Below are 16,623 nucleotides of genomic sequence, written 5' to 3' on the forward strand. Positions count from 1 at the left end.
TTGAATAATAGATTTTGCTGATTTGCCAAATGTTAAACAAGTTTATTCAATGTACTTTTAATTTTCAAATGCATAGAAGAGACAGGTCATCGCTAAAATCAGTGGTTCCAGAAATGATTTTGTATTTGTTGTCTGAACAATACCCATCACCACCAATCGTTTATGTGCTTTCACAAATAGGAAGAGTTGGTTGATTCTTCCTTTGCCACTTTTGAGGTTGCTTTTTTTTTTAGTGCGATATAAAGTTCAGGATTCAAACTGCTGATGTCCAAACTCTTTGGCAGAGAGTCCTCGTCTGTATTCTGTCAATGAATTTTTGAGGGACATCAGCCTCAAGCTCTTCACCTTTTGTTGGGAGTCTGCCTGCTGAGTTCTGCCAAGTTAAAGCTGGCACAGAAACTGTATATCTGCATTCATGTGAATGTCAGGGAATGATATGAGGAAGGAAATGGATACGAGGGTTTTGATTGTTTAATAAAGAGGACACTCCTGCCCCTGTTGAGAAAGAGAAACCTAGGAAATGAACCTATGGTAATCACAGTGGCAGACCAGCAAAGGGCTCAGCTGTCAAAGGACTTACACAGGCTGCTGGAGGCTGGCTCATGCAGAACAGGAATTGGAACTGAGATTCAAGAGGGTACTGAGGGTGAGAAAGGCTCCCGAAGGGCCTTGGGCACTGAAGACTTCCTGACTGTATCGGAGATCTGGAGTTAGGGTTGCTGACGGTTTGAACAGGAGTCTGTGCCAGCTGCAGAGTCTGCAGGAGCACTGGAGGCAAATCCATAGACACTCGATGACTAAAGGGACTCACTTCCGTCTCTTTCTCTGACTTTTAGGGGAAATGGACAGTGTTCGTGGCAACTCTGTTACGGCAGACAAAATTTGAAATGTATCATGTACAGTGTATTACATTTTAATTTATTATTATTTAACAATAAATGGAACCTTTGATTTTTCTCATTGACAAATATTGTGGCCAAATTAAAAAATTTTATTTGCTTTGATTTTTTTTTAATTAAAAAGCTTAAAATGCTAGAAAGTGTGGTTACCTCGGGCAAAGTTATTTTCAGCTATTTTGTGGGCAAGGCTCGTTCTCTCTCTCTCTCTCACAGCCACCAAACATGAGGGCAATGTTATGCAAGTAGAGACTTGTGCACAGAGCTCACCATGAAAAACAGGCCGATTGATAATGAGGCCAACTGGTATCAAGTCAGGCCACATTAAAGTGGCAAGAAATTGTGGAGAGGCCTAACTTAAAAGGACTTTGATAACTGATAAATTTTGCTTCCTGGCGTTCCTTCCATTGAAGGATATTGTAAATATTTTGTATTTGAATTTTGAGCTCAGATTAGATTTTTATTTCCAAAGGCATATGTGAAAGTGCATCAGTTTCCATTTTAGTTTCTGTAAATTCATTTTAATAGTTAAATTTTGTAATTATAATCATACTATATATATTTGTGTAATAGTCAATCCCATATAAAAGTCAAACCCTTTTTTTTGGCCCAGAAATCGTGTATTTTCTGTATATCGCATTAAAAGTCAGCCCCTCCCCTTCCATTTTTGGCCCAGTCACCAGTCCATCTGAGCTCTCGACACCTTGAACAACCTGGGTATTTACTGCAATCAAAGTAGCATTTGTGTAAAAGTCGACCCCCAACCACACCCAACTATGACCTGAAAAATTGGTCCCAAAAACTCCAGGTTGCAACACATTTTAATTAGGCTATATTGTATCGCTGCAGCACAGCAACTAGTCACTCGACATTTGGCTAAGGTGCTCTTCCAAGAACTTGTTTTCCTGGCTAGCATTCTTTTGAAGAAGACCAGTAGACTGCTTTCTGGTACAGTATACATCTTAGTCAACATCCCTAACACGCACATTCTGGCCATTTTGCACATTTTGTGGGAGATTGCTGCATCCAAATAGAGAGCCGTGTTTTCCAACCTTGGAAGCTCAAGATGGGAGATGCTTGGAGACTGGAGCAGAAAACGAAGTGTTGGAGTTCATTGGGTCAGGCAGCATCCATGGAGGCAGTCGATATTTCAGGTCAAAACCCTGCATCAGGAGGATCCTGATCAAAAAGGATAACTGTCCTTCTTCCTTCAGAAATGCTGCCTGACCTACCGAGTTCCTCCAGGCATTGGCCATGTTATTCAAGTCCATGCTTCCAAAGTACTTAACAGTGCTCTCTCATTGGATCTCCTTAGCTTGTAAAAGAAAAAGTGTAGAACCTAGAACAGACCCTTTGGCCCACAGTGGAAGTATAGACTTTACATATATCTGGATATGTACACTGGTTGTTCCTGTGTTAATGTAGGAAATTCCATGTTCCATACAGAACCAGGATTATAGTTGGGATGATCAGTTTTATCTGAATCAATTTTTGTTTGATTAAATTTGATCTACTCTTATAGGGCTTGTTATTGATGGGAAAGATTCCAAATCCGATAAACTATCTGGTCTGGGCGAAGGGGAAGAAAATCCAGATGACGATGAGGACGATGAGGAGGAAGAGGGTGGAGCAGAAACAGAGGAACAGTCCGGAAATGAGAGTGAAATGAATGAACATGAAGAAGAGGTATGACATGCTGCTGTCATTATGCCCAAAATCAGCGGTTGATTCCAGTAAAAGTTCCATTATTGTCACGGGATACGACATTTAAAATGTAACATACATGAAATTCTTTAACTTTGTCTACCGTAAGGAAGACCGAGTTGCCACTTTGTCAAGCGCCCCTCACTGAAATGAGGCCCCAGCGAGGAACAAACTCACAGACCCTTGGTTAACAAGATCAGAGTCTAACCACTGAGCTATCGTAACACACCAGCACATTTTCACAATGAAGTTGAGCCTGTTAACATTTTATTTTGATGATGGTATATGAAATATGATTCAAATGCAAATATTACTTGAATTTCCCCTAAATTGTAACTTTATTTGCAAATTGAATGTTGGAAAATGGCATGTTGCTGCCTTTCCAGGCAGTGAATCCTTCCATCAATAATTCATGTACTACTACGTGGTCTAAATGAGGAACACCAAGAAACCCTTGCCCTGTATATCACCAAGTTATCGTCACAGGAAGTTGGAGCACAGAACAAAGTTCTGACCGAATTTCCCTTGAGGGGCTTGATCCAAAATATCAACAGTCCATTTCCCTCCACAGTTGCTGGCTTTATACTGCTGAATTTCTCTAGCATCTGGCTTTTTTTTTGCTTTTGCTTTACCTTCTTTTGAGACCTCCATTTTTTTTGTGTGTGTGTGATTAATTAAATAATATGACTTTGATTTCATAGTCTGATGTTATAGTACAGTACACTTCTCTGTGAATGGATGTGCCAGCCCAGCCGGGTTGGTCTGGATGTTACGGTCCCACAATGTACTTCAACCAGCTGCTACCCTACTGGAATTCCTTGATCAAGCCCATCAATATCAGACTTATGACTCATTACTTTGGGACATGCAAAACCGAATCTGCTGCATTTGTGTACATTGCTTTGCAGAGGAGTGCTTTGGATTGCATCTTGAAAACCCTGCCATACAGTGATGTGTTGATTGAGTCGTGACATTCTGAAGGAGAGAACCTGAAATAATACATTTCTGAGGATTCAGGAACATCATGAGTCAGTTTGCAGAAAATTACAATAAAATCTATGCACAAGCTGATATTTTACCCTCTTGGTAATGGGTTAAAGTAGGTGTATAGAGTCTGCAGAGAGATATAGATAGGTTAAGTGAATGGGCACTGGTCTGACAGATGGAGTACCATGTTGGTCAGTGCGAGGTCATCTATTTTGGAAGAAAAAGTAATAGATCAGATTATTTAAATGGTGAAAATTCACAGCATGCTGTTGTGCAGAATGACTTGGGAGATCTTGTGCATGAATAAAAAAAATTAGTTCACAGGAAACAGTAAATGGAATGTTGGTCTTCATTACCAGAGAGATTGAACAACTGTACAGGGATCTAGTGAGGTTCACCTGGAGTACTGTGTGCAGTCCTTCCTTGAGAAAGGATGTACTGTTTTTGGAGGTCATGCAGAGGAGGTCCACCAACTGATACTAGAGATGAGGGGGTTAGCCTATAAGGAGAGAGTGACTACTTACTGGAATTTAGAAGAATGAAAGGGGGTCTTATTGAAATCAATAATACTGCATCATTAAAGGGATAGGTAGTGTAGAGGCAGGAAAGTTGTTTCCACTGGTGGATGAGACAAGATTTGGAGTAGATTTAGGACAGAAGGGAAATACTGCTCTTCCCAGAGAGTAGTGAATCTAAGGAATTCTCTGCTCAAGGAAGCAGTAGAGGCTTTTGCATAGCCGGCGAGTTATGGGGAAAAGGCAGGTAGATGGAGCTGAGTCCATGATCTTATTGAATTGTGGAGAAGGCTCGACAGACCAAATGGCTGACTCTTGCTCCTGTTTCTTGTGTGTGATCAAATTAGATTTGTGCTTTGGAAGCATGCAATGCCAGAGGGAAACTTTCCAATACCAATATTTGTGAAATGAAATTGAGAGTATTATTGAATATATCTGCCACCTCTTGTACATTTCCGGTGCAGAGAAGTGTGGGATATTTTTCTTTTGTATTTGCATCTGTTTGTTTTGTGACCACTGAAATAATGTATGGCTAAATTTGTTTTAAATCTTTTTCACACATGTAAAGAGCTACCGTCTTCCCTTATTGTTGACAGCAACAAATTGAGTTTTTTATTTTGCTGTAACAAAAGCTCTTCTTTGGGGGGAAAATAAACTATTTCTATTTTAGGATGCTTCTGAGAACGAGGAGGAAGATGAAGAGGAGGAGGAAAATACAGACTACTTGACTGATTCTAATAAAGAAAATGAAACTGATGAGGATAATAATGTAAGTGTAACCAGGAAATATTTGCCCATTCTTTACTGAGATGTTTTGGACATCTTACACTGGCATCAGTAGATGCATTACCTGAAATGTTAACTAATCCAATGATTGGTTGATTGGATATATGAGGCAGTACAATACAAGTAGCTCATAAGGATTTAAGAAAATGTTGATAATTAGTTAAATGAGTTCTCTTTCACAAATTCAAGCTCATTTTAATATAGCATTGGGAGACAAATTGGTGGTTGGGTAATGCGGCTGACATTTAAGAATGACAAGTGTTAGCTCCTTGCTCAGTTTGGCAAAGAGTGGTCTTTTGGAAGTTTTTTATTTTCCCATTTATATAATGGTGCAAAGGAGATGCTGTGAAAATGGACCCATGAATATTTCCCAACAGATGTAATTGCAAGTTGAGGATAAGATTCTGAAGGTGCTTTGGAGGACGTGAGGAGGGGTGGGCTAATTGGCCCCTTGACTCTGTATTGCCATATCATAGTTCCTTCTGGAAGGAGTGGTGTACCAAAGATGTTAACATTCAGATGTGACTTTTAAATTTGGGGGACTTGAGTGGCCAAAGATTCTTTAGGAAGATTTTCAAGAGTAAGGAGGTTCTCTCTAGATTGGTTGAGATATCTGATCAATTCTATATCAGTAAAACCTATAATTGTTCCAGTGTAGTTTTGCTAATTGTGGGAGCTGGGTTCATCATTGCATTGCCAACATTTCAAAAATATCTGTATTAGTTTGCTGATCTCGCATACCAATATATTCCCTCCGTTCCTGCACATTCTTACATCTATACCTCCTGATGTCTCAGGAAAATTGTTAAAATGTTGAAAGGCCCACCCTACTCTGGTAACACTCTCTTGTAATAATTGTAATAATATCACATTTGTTATAATTTATGAAGATTCTCTAGACTCTGGGCAGCCCAGGCACATTAGAAGACTGCAAATGTCAAGTCACTTTTTTTAAAAAGGTTGTTGGCAAAAGGCAGGGAACTATTGGCCATTTATCTTAAGCAGTGGTTCTCAACCAGTGGGCCATAGTGTGTTTCCATGTAGGTCTTCAAAAATATTAAATAAAATACTGTAAATTAGATAAAGATGTGTTTCTTACAGAGCTTCCTTTGACTTAAAAATATTGCTCAGTCATTGCCACTAGTGGGCCAGTAGCCAGGTGGGTCTCAGACCAACTAAGGTCGAGAACCACTTAATATCTGTAGTGGGAAGAATGCTTTAAGCTATCTTTAAGGAAGAAATAGAGAGACACCTAGATAAAAATTGTTTCTTCAGGTAGATGGGGCTTGGTTTTAAGAAGTGCAAGACAACTTTTATAAATTTACTAGAATTCTTTGAGAATATAATGCGGACAATGGATGGAGGGGAAACAGGTGGGTGTTGTCTACTTGGATTCCCAGAAGGCATTCAACAAGATGCCTTTATAAAAGACCTGTCATAAAGAATGTACAAAATTGTGGGTAATGCATTAGCATGGGTAGAGGATTATTTCACCAGCAGGGAACTGGGCTAAATACTTGCTTCTCTGGTTGGCAATCAGTGGTGACCGGATTGCCACCATGGTTAGTGTTGGGTCTCCAACTGTTGTTGATGGACGTTAACGATTTGGAAGAGGCAACAGAGTATAGCATGTCTAAGTTTGTTGATGACACTCAATTGAATTGCAAAAGGTTGGTTGGCAGCTGCAACAGGTAATCATGAAAGCAAATGAAATGTTATCCCTCCTTATTAGAGGAATTGAATTTGAGAGCAGAGAGATTCTCAAGTCATCACCTTTATTTATCGTTCATACAATGCTTGCATGGTAAAGACGAGATAGCGTTTCTCCATAACCATTTAGCATATTTATATAGGAGTTAAAATAAAAGTTAAACACATTAAAATATTAATTATTAAGATGTATACTGAGTCCATGGTATCAAGGTATTCTATGCACATATGTTCTGGAAATTCAGGAGGGGCATCAGGTGGGGGAGAGCTGCTGCCCAATCTGGATGTAAGAGCCCTAGTGCTGTGGTACCTCCTACCAGGTGGAAGAAGGGAGAACAGTTTACTTGAGGGTGTGTGGAGTCCTTCACAATGTTCATTGCTTTTCGCCTCCATCAAGTGTTGGAGATGACCCTCATGTTAGGAAGAAATTCTCATGCAACCACGCAGGGAACAGGTGAGGCTGCATCTGAACCCTGAAGGAAAATGTAGATAAATGGGTTGGCATGGACAAGTTGGGCTGAGGAGTCCTCCAGAATTCTCCAGAATTTACCTGGTATTCTCTGGGAGACAGAATATCTGGGAGATATTGTACCCCATCTCTGCTCCACTCTTTTGGGGTGTGAGATTTTACATTGATGCAACAACAACATACAAATGAATTGTATTAAAACCCATGGCATAGAACACTACAGCAATGAATACAGGCCATTCAGCCCTTCTAGTCTGTGTCAAAACATCATTCCATTAGTCCCACAACCTTTTTTTTACATGTACAGGTTTGTGGTAAGTTCTACATTGTCTAATGTGTTCTCATGTGAAGTGGGATTTTTAACAAAAAATCTATTTATTGGGTGACAAAGTTTTTTTTTTAAATTTTTTGCTCTCTAGGAAGTAATGATTAAGGGTGGAGGCCTTAAACACCTTCCCTGTGCAGAAGATGAAGAATTTATACAGGCTTTGGACAAAATGATGCTTGAGAATCTGCAGGTACTCTGAGATATTATTTTCTATTCCCAATCAAACTAACCTGTTGGCCACCTTGAGATTTGAACTAAAAGTTTTAGCTAGCATTTTGAGTAAATATCTTAAGTTGGTCATAACACATATTAGGAATTCTTGGCTCCACTGATCTTCAGGTGTTGATGTCTTTGTCGCATCCGCTCTGGCTTGGGTACAACTTAAACCTGGCTTCAGATTCTCGTTGACCTCCAGTTTTGCAGGGCTTTCAGATTTTCAGTGGTTTGTATTTTATATTTTAAACACAGTTGAATTTTTAAACCCATACTGAATTAGTTGAACAGGGTAGAAAAATTGACATTGTTATTGGTTCCAGGGTTACATCTTCTTGACCTGTAATTCCTGTTGAATGAGCTCTACCTTCTCAAAGATGTGACTTTTAAATTTGGTGGACTTAAGTAGGCATACGATTGTATGGGAAAATCTCAGAAATCAAAATCAGTATTTATTGTCATGAACGTTTGTCATTAAATTTGTTGTTTGGTGGCAGCATAACAGGTGGAAATTGCTATAAATTACATTTTTTTAAATATTTATAAATTAGTTCAAATGAAGAGAAAAGTGGGGTAGTTAGTGTCTGTGATTCATTGTCTGTTCAGAAATTTGATGGTGGAGGGGAAGAAGTTGTTTTAATGCTGCTTTGTGTTTGTCTTCAGGCTCCTGTTCTTCCTCCCCAATGGTAGCAGAGTGAAGAGGGCATGACCTGGGTGTTGGGTCCTTGAGGACAGAGGCTGCTTTCTTGAGACAGCCTCTTGTAGATGCTCTTCAACAGCAGGGAGCCTTCAAGGGAAGGGAGTTTTCTTCCTGTGCCCAGGTCATGATTTATGATTAAATCTTTATCAGCCAACCCATGGTTGTCACAATTTTGTTTTGGTAATTTTGGGAGCTCGCTGAGCTTATCATTGGTTTCTGCAATGCCAACGTCACTCAAATGTGTGTTTAAAAATAAACACAAATGCTTTGTAATGTCCAAGGGTCACAAAAAGATTTATGACTGTAAATTTTTTTTAGATTGAATTGTGACTGCCAGAGTGAATTGATGGGAAACATCTAATTACAGTAAAATCCCTGGAATCCAGCACATCCTAGGGTTGGTAGATGCCGGTTAAGTGAATTTCCCGGTGGCTTGAGATTGCGTGTTGCATGAATGGAGAACTAAAGGCGAGGCACACCAATTTTAAGCATGTATTTTTTTAATCCATTTATTTTTTAACCAGTTGCTTGAATTCCAGAGAACCCACTATGTTTTAATTTAAATTGTGCAGAAATGTGAAATATTATTTTGTTAATTACAAATGAATAGACTATTATGAAAGATATTTGTATCTGGGCAAAAAAAATTTTAAGTGCAGGCAGCACGGTTGGGGTAGCAGTTAGTTCAATGCCTTTACAGCGCCCGCAATCAGGACCGGGATCGAATCCCTCACTGTCTGTAAGGAATTTGTACGTTCTCCCGGTGTCTGTGTGGGTTTTCCTCAGGGGATCCTGGTTTCCTCCCACTGTTCGACACGTGCTAGGGATGTAGATTAAATTGAGCACCATGGACTCGTGGGCTGAAATGGTCTGTTACCACACTGTATGTCTAAATTTAACATTTAAATTTTAACAAAAAATTAAAAGTAGACTACATAGGCCAATAACTTGTACAGCCTTGTTTCATTTGAACACCAGTCTTACGGTTGATGTAATATTAGTTAAGATGCCTTCAGAATGGAATGAAGAAGTGTTAATCTAATGCTATTTATCATAATATTTCTAGTTTGGGGAGTGAAGCAGCTGAAGTTTATTTGAGGCATTCAGTGAAGTAGCGAAGTTATTTTAAATTGTTTCTGTTCATTGAATAGTTTAATCAAAATGATAATGACATTAGTTGGGGGGTGGGGGGGTGCTTGTAGATAAGATGTGTGCCTGAAGCAGGAATGATGAATAATTTTGAGGGGCCAAAGATCAAAGGAGATTTATAACACATCAAGCCACAAAAACTGTAGCAATTATTTTTAAAGCAATTCAGATTAAATTAACAGGCAAATAAAAGAAGCATTCTTGTCTAGAATTTCAGCTTTCTGTGCGTTTGGTTAAGTAATCACTGAAAATTCTGCGTATAGTAATTGGCAGCTAAATCCAAATTTGTCTTGCCAAGTGAACCTTGCTGTGTTTTATGTGGCGGGTACAGTATTTTGTTTATGTGATGTCCTCCAGGTACAATTCTGCTATTTTTAGCAGCATTCCAAATCGCAAGTGAGTTTCTGAATGAATGTTCTGGTAATAATATCTTTCACACTTTTAGTATTTTCCTGCTTCACACACTAAACTGTTCTCAAAGCCAAGATTAGAAATATCCTTATTTTACTCTGTGCTTTGACTCCAGACCCTGAAAGGAATTAAATGCCTCTAGATTTTACAGTCAAGTTGATTTGTACAGAATGAGGTGAAACACAGAAGTCTAAAGAAACTGTGATTGTAGTAAAAATACAGAAATGCTGGAGAAACTCAGCAGGTCTCACATTGGAGGTAAAGGTATATAACTGATGTTTTGGACTTGAACCCTTCTTGAAGATACAAGTTAGAAGCACCTTTACTCTCCTGTGTCTCATCTATATCCAATTAACATCTTTTGTCTGTTGGTTTGTACTCTTTCCCCCTTCTCTCCTGCCTTTTATTCAGGCACCTACCTGCTTTTTACTCATTCCTTGAAGAAGGGCTCAGGCCCAAAACATCAGTTATATATCTACCTTCAATGGTGCTGTGAGACCCCCTGAATTCCTCCAGCATTTCTGTGCTTTTGCATTGAATGATGTCAATTACTTGTAATGTTACAGATTGTTTATTGTAATAAAATAATCCAAAGGTCCTTAAAGGAGAAAACAAACTTCTCACTGTATTAGAAAAGTTAACAAAGTTGATCCATGACCAAGCCAAAAATTAAGACAGCTTATGTTCTATATTCTAGAATACAAAGTGGGAACAAGTTCTCATAGACTTTGTTGCCAGCACACCACTCGGAGAGATAAAATTATGATCTGCGATATTTGCTGGATGTTAGTGTATCGCTCATTCAATAGGAATTACAGGTCAAGAAGTTTGTAACCCTGGGACCAATAAGTTCATTTTTGTACCCTGTTCAGCTAATTCAGTATGGGTTAAAAACTAACTGTTTAATCCTGGCCTGCTGTGCTCCGAGAGGCAGCATTCAGTATACTGTCACCACTACAGTGCATTTTTGAACAAGTCAAAGTTTGGCCAATCTAAGCAATTTCATGGAAATTGCCCTTAAAAGTACATTTTTTTTTCTTCCTTCTCTCCTGAAGGAGTTGATTTCTTGTGGAGGACAGGAAAATGTCAAATATTACTTTGTGGTTGTACAGACATTTGGCAAATTGAGGGTCAGTTGTGCTTCAAGCCAGTGAAAAGTAGTGAGCACTGAAAAATCTCTTCTTCGGGAGAACCCTCCTCAGGCTCGAAACATCGACTGCCTTTTGCATTCCATGGATACTGCATGACCTGAGCACTGAAAAATCTCTTCTCCGGGAGAACCCTCCTCAGGCTCGAAACATCGACTGCCTTTTGAATTCCATGGATACTGCGTGACCTGAGCACTGAAAAATCTCTTCTCCGGGAGAACCCTCCTCAGGCTCGAAACATCGACTGCCTTTTGCATTCCATGGATACTGCGTGACCTGAATTCCTCCAGTGAGCTGCACTAGACCCCAGCATCTGTGGGCTTCTTGTTCGTCACCATAGGAATAATGCTGGCTGGTCCATACTTCATAATTCATCTTTGCAAATCAAAGTTATTTCTTTTGAAAATACAAACAATTTGCTTTCATAAAGGCAACCTGTTTTTTGAGGTGCTCTTCTCAAGATGAAATTAAATATTGATAAATGTAATTTAAACTCAGATGCACAGGGAATGTTGATTAGCTTTTGTGCCTCAGTGAATGGATACAGGACCACTCTGGAGATCTGTGTTAATTAAGCTGAATTCATGAATGTTGACACTGTGCCGGGTACAGAATCCTAAACTGACAGATTGGGACTGGGGAAGCCCTGGCATACATGACACAATGACCAATGGAAAAACTGCCAGTCTATTTATTAAGAAGACTGATGAATGTCCCAGAAAATTCAGCATCGGTGCCAAATAATATATTCTTTTCTCCAATATTAGCAGATTAGGATGTCAATGTGGAATTGCCTCCAAGGAATTTTGTAGTTTTTATTTTTAAGTCAAGTTGCCCCTTGCGTTGCATCAACGACTGGTTAACATCAGAGACAAAGACATGTGTCTATTCATAATTACTTCAGAAACTTTTGTTGAATGACTGAACGTGACATTTGTTCTTTTTAATGCAGCATTAATTTTGCATAGCCTTTTAGTAAGCATTTGGTTAAATGTTAAAGATTTCTTCCTTATTAGCAATCTCATTTGAACATTTGCTCATTGGAATATCTGCTCTCCTATTTGAAAGTGATATTTTCTCTGCAAGCATGCGCAGAATAGATACATAATTTATGATGATACAACATAGCCTACGGTTAACTGGTGTTAAACAAGAAAATGTACAGATGCTGGCATCTAGTGCATTACTCAAAAGTGCTGGAGAAACAGCAGCATATAACACAGCATCCATACGAAAGTAAAAGGCCGATAATGTTTTGGACCCGAGTCCTACATTGGGAATCAACCCTTCCTGATGAAGGGCTCAGGCCGGAAACATCGACTGCCTTACTTTGGTTCCTGTGTGATCTACTATTTTCTCCAGCACTTTTGTGTATTGTTAGCTGGTGCCATGAAAAAAAAGTTAAACATGAAATTTAAAAACTACTTGTGCTAAACTTGTTTCATTTTTGTACAGCAGCGAACTGGTGAGTCGGTCAAGGTGCACCAATTAGATGTGGCCATTCCCCTCCAACTAAAGAGTCAGTTGAAGAAAGGACCCCCAACCCAAGGAGGGGGAGAAGGAGACTCTGAAAATTCAGAAACTATGCAGTTTGTCATGCTTACCAGGAGGGGCAACAAACAACAGGTATTTACACATTAATAATGCTTCTGCCGCAATGTGGTTGGGTACAGTGACTAGAAGACCTTGGTGTTTAGCTGTTCTATTTAATCCCAAACTGCACAATTGAACCAATTTCGGCTTCTGTCCAAGTTGCTCACTTCCACTCCCATGACATCGTTCATGTAAGACTGTCCCTTGGTCTTGGATCTCGTTGTTGTGATCTTTCTGCTGCCAGTGGTTCCTTTTGCAAATTTTAAATTAATCTGAGAAGAAATAAACATTGTGGCTATTTCATCCTGCAATATAATCGTCTCTGTTTAAAACAGACTAATGGCTATGTTTGCAACCTAATTGTATGGAAATAAATGTCATTAGTAGTTCAGAAGCAAATGTACACATCACAAGTTAAATTCAGGACTGCATGAAGAAGGAAGCGAAATGCCCCTTCTTTAGATTGTGTTCACAGCACAACTCTTTCTAGGAATCAAGTTTAAGTATTGAGGGACTTGCTGATGTCACTGTATTTGTCTTTTACCAATTCAAATCTGTATTCTACTTCACACAATAAACCAGTTTATATTTCAGCCTTTATAACATCATTCATAATGTTATAGTGCAACATAGGTTACCTTTTGTATGTTACTGCACACCATCTTGATGTGCTTCAGGCTGTTTTTCCTCCTATAAATGTACACCTCCTACCCAGGTTAAGGAATCTAAGAAATTCCATTCTCCTCTTAGTTGTTCAGTACAGAACTGGCCCTTCAGCCCAACCCCTCCATGCTAACCATGTTGGGATACTGCATTGTCCTACTTCCCTACATTTGGTTCCTGTCCTTCTATGTCCTAGCCACATGTCATTTGAACATTCTACCCGCTCTTTCTTGCCGTACTCTTACAGGTCTCATTTTATGCGCGTCTCCAACTCTTTTGAAGTCTGTAAGAGAACCAAGAGCTGAGGAGTTAGGAGCCATTTAAATGGTATTTTTTGACTAGCTTTATGAAATACTGATTAGTTGGGAATGGTGACGCAAGTAGGAGATGTAATGTTTACCACAGGTTAAAAATTGGCCCATGTGCCAAATACAAAACATGTCCAACTTCACAGGAGCAGACATGATTTACGATGACTTCATGATTAACTACAGCATAATTTGCAGTACCGGCAAATCGATGTGGGCTGCAGCATTCCTGTGTGTTTCCCTTGGCAACTGAGAACATTTTTTAAAAATAAGAACTGATGGATTCATGAATGATCCTTCAGACCTTTCATCCATCTATTAGCATTCAGTGAACTGACTGATGGATTGTCGAAACCAAGCACCATAGAGAGTTCTGACCCAAAATATTGACCGGCCTTCTCTCTCTACGGATGCTGCCTGTCTCATTTCTCTTGGTTCACTCTGTCTAAAACCAGTGTTGTGTTTTTAAAGTTTGTTAAGATTGAATTTGAATAAAAATAACCTCGTTTGGATTTGTGGAATCGGGGCAATGAAGCTGCACTTTATTTGACAGAGTTTTCACTGTTTTCTCAAGGGGTGGGTTCTGGCACTGAGTAAATTCCTTTTAAACACAGATTCTTCTGGTTTGACAGATTCCAAAGTTTTGAGGTCATGGACAACTAATGAATTATGTTTTAACTGGACAAATAAAACAAGGGTCCTTTGTCAGCAGTTGAGAAAGCTCTTCAGAGGGCATTTCTGCTTATAGTCTAATACAGGAAGGTATGGGCTGGGGTAAGACAAGTTCTCTGGTTTCACTGTGGAAACATAAAATTACATTGAACACACTGGAATATACTGCATAGTTTTAGGGCTATCATCTCTGTGTTAAAGAACAACAATATCTTCATTTTTGAAGTCCTTTCAAATGTATACACAGATTTTCCAAGACATGTTCTATCAAACAAAATCAATGCCAATCCATTTAAGGGATCTTAGGGTAGATCACTGAAAGCTCAGTTGAAAAAGATTTTAAAAGGAATCTTACCGGCTGCATCATGGCCTGGTATGGGGGCATCAATACCTCTGAGTAAAAAGCCTTGAAAATGGTAGTGAACACAGCCAACAAGCACATATACAGGGAACATTGGTGTTGGAGAGCAGCAGCAATCCACACCACCCAGGACATGCTCTGCTCCAGCTTTTGCCATCAGGAAAGAGGTGGAGGTGCCACAAGACTCCAGGTTCAGAAATGGTTACTACCCCTCCATCATCAGTCTCCTCCTAAATAACAAACTCAATCAGAGACTTATTTAAGGACTCGAACTTTGCACGTTACTTATTCTGACATTTTTTTTCTGTATTGTAGTCATTTGTCTGGTCTGTCCCAGCTAATGAACCACGTTTACCAGTTCTGCCACCTTCAGGGATCCTTGGTATTGGACGCCAAGGGTCCTGCACTATTTTTGGAACCTTCCATTCATTTTGAGTCCTGCTCTTAGTTGTTTCCCCTACCCCCCGCCGCCCCGCCCCCAAAAATGCATTGCCTTTGCACATCAGGATTAAATTCAATCTGCTATCGTTCTAGCTATTTTACCTGTGCATCAGTATAGACTCGGAGCCATTAGTTAGTGTGTGATATTATTGCCACCAATTTTTGTTTCTACAAACATGCTTAAAAATAAAAGCTAAAAGATGAATGATACAGATCACGAAGCTTTCAATTAAAATGGTGAAGCTATTGACAGATTTACAGGAAGGAAAGAACAGTTGATTAGCAACACAGTGAGAGCATGAAAATTGGAATGGGTTACAGTGCTACAGATAATGTCTATCTATGTCCCTCTGTTATCCTTGGAAGTTGCTGTTTGGTTAAATAGGATCAGAAATCACATCCAATCCTGTGGAGTTGCATCTCTGACTGATAATTACTTCAGAAAAGAAAGAAGTCTATGGCGTTGTACAGAAAAAAATGTTGCAATGTAATGTTCTTCCATCATATTTAATAAAATCAATGAAATAAAGAATGATCATAAAAACCATCTGCTCATTGCAGATTGGACCTGTCAAATATTAATAACTAACTAATAACTAACTAAATTTTTTATCTCACTAGTCACACATTGGGAGATTATCTAAAGAATGTGAATTAAACTAACCAGGTCAAGGAGGGTGGAGAAGGGGACAGATTGCTTTTGCTTTACTACAAATCAAGCATTCTTTTTGAAAAGTAGCCAGTCATATACAACTTTGAAAATGTATATGTTGAAATTCAGCAGTTCTCTCTCTCTCTTTCTCCCACACTCTTGCTCGCTCTCTCTCTCTCATATCCATAGGCCGGGGGAGGGATATCATATCTACCATTTCATATGTGATACTTTGGCTCAGTGAGTAATGTTTGATATTTGCATTGTTGACAACTCAGTCAGCTTTGTTTAAATTACTTGGAATATTAAACCATGGTGGTATGCAATTTGTAGTGTTGACCATAAAAGGAAGAAAGATCGAGGACTTGAGAACTTTTAACTTTCTTACTGGACAGCTTTTCTCTGGGAAGACCTGCTTTTCAAGGAAGTTTTTCAACTATTCCATAGAATACATCAGATTGTCACCAAGACCTCCTGAAAATTGTTTATTTTATGACACCACTTAATGCATTTCTGTCAGAGGTTTAAATCTGGAGCTCTGGTTGCTGTGGAATAGAACAGCAGTCTGTGTGGTTGTGGAAGCACTGGAAACAAATCCACGGACACTCAATGTCTCTGAAGGGACTCTCTTTTGCACTGTTTTGGGGGGGGCGGGGTGCCAGGGCAACACTATTGGTGACTCTTTGCCTTATGGCAGGCAGAAGGCAATTTTGTGCAAAGGTATATGTTCTGTATTATTACATAATAATAAAGGAATCTTGAACCAGGGAAAACAAAAATCCCAACTGTGTTCTCAAGATGTTGCTTTAGAACAGGTCTCAATCTAGTACAAGGCACCTCAGTCCATCTTGAAAGTTTGCCCTGTTGAAAGTATTGCAAGCAGCTTGTGTGGTGAGTGAGAATCTTGATGCTGATGG

At 39.2% G+C, this 16,623-nt stretch overlaps 1 protein-coding gene across 12 annotated transcripts in view; it reads left to right on the forward strand.

Annotated features, from left to right (window-relative positions):
* Nucleotides 1–16,623, forward strand: part of upf2 (UPF2 regulator of nonsense mediated mRNA decay) — a 97,855-nt gene that overhangs the window by 43,973 nt on the left and 37,259 nt on the right. For 10 of the 12 annotated variants that reach the window (XR_011347981.1, XM_069908470.1, XM_069908474.1 and 7 more), the window contains 4 exons: nucleotides 2,419–2,582; nucleotides 4,773–4,871; nucleotides 7,487–7,585; nucleotides 12,472–12,642. Coding sequence is in view for 11 of the 12 variants with exons in the window: in XM_069908470.1 (XP_069764571.1) it covers nucleotides 2,419–2,582; nucleotides 4,773–4,871; nucleotides 7,487–7,585; nucleotides 12,472–12,642 (533 nt within the window). In the remaining variant the exon portion in view is untranslated. The remainder of the gene's footprint in view (nucleotides 1–2,418; nucleotides 2,583–4,772; nucleotides 4,872–7,486; nucleotides 7,586–12,471; nucleotides 12,643–16,623) is intronic. The other 2 variants (XM_069908471.1, XM_069908476.1) reach the window with 2 other exon arrangements.

This window comes from Narcine bancroftii, chromosome 13 (genome assembly GCF_036971445.1).
Source record: "Narcine bancroftii isolate sNarBan1 chromosome 13, sNarBan1.hap1, whole genome shotgun sequence".
Lineage (NCBI taxonomy): Eukaryota > Metazoa > Chordata > Chondrichthyes > Torpediniformes > Narcinidae > Narcine > Narcine bancroftii.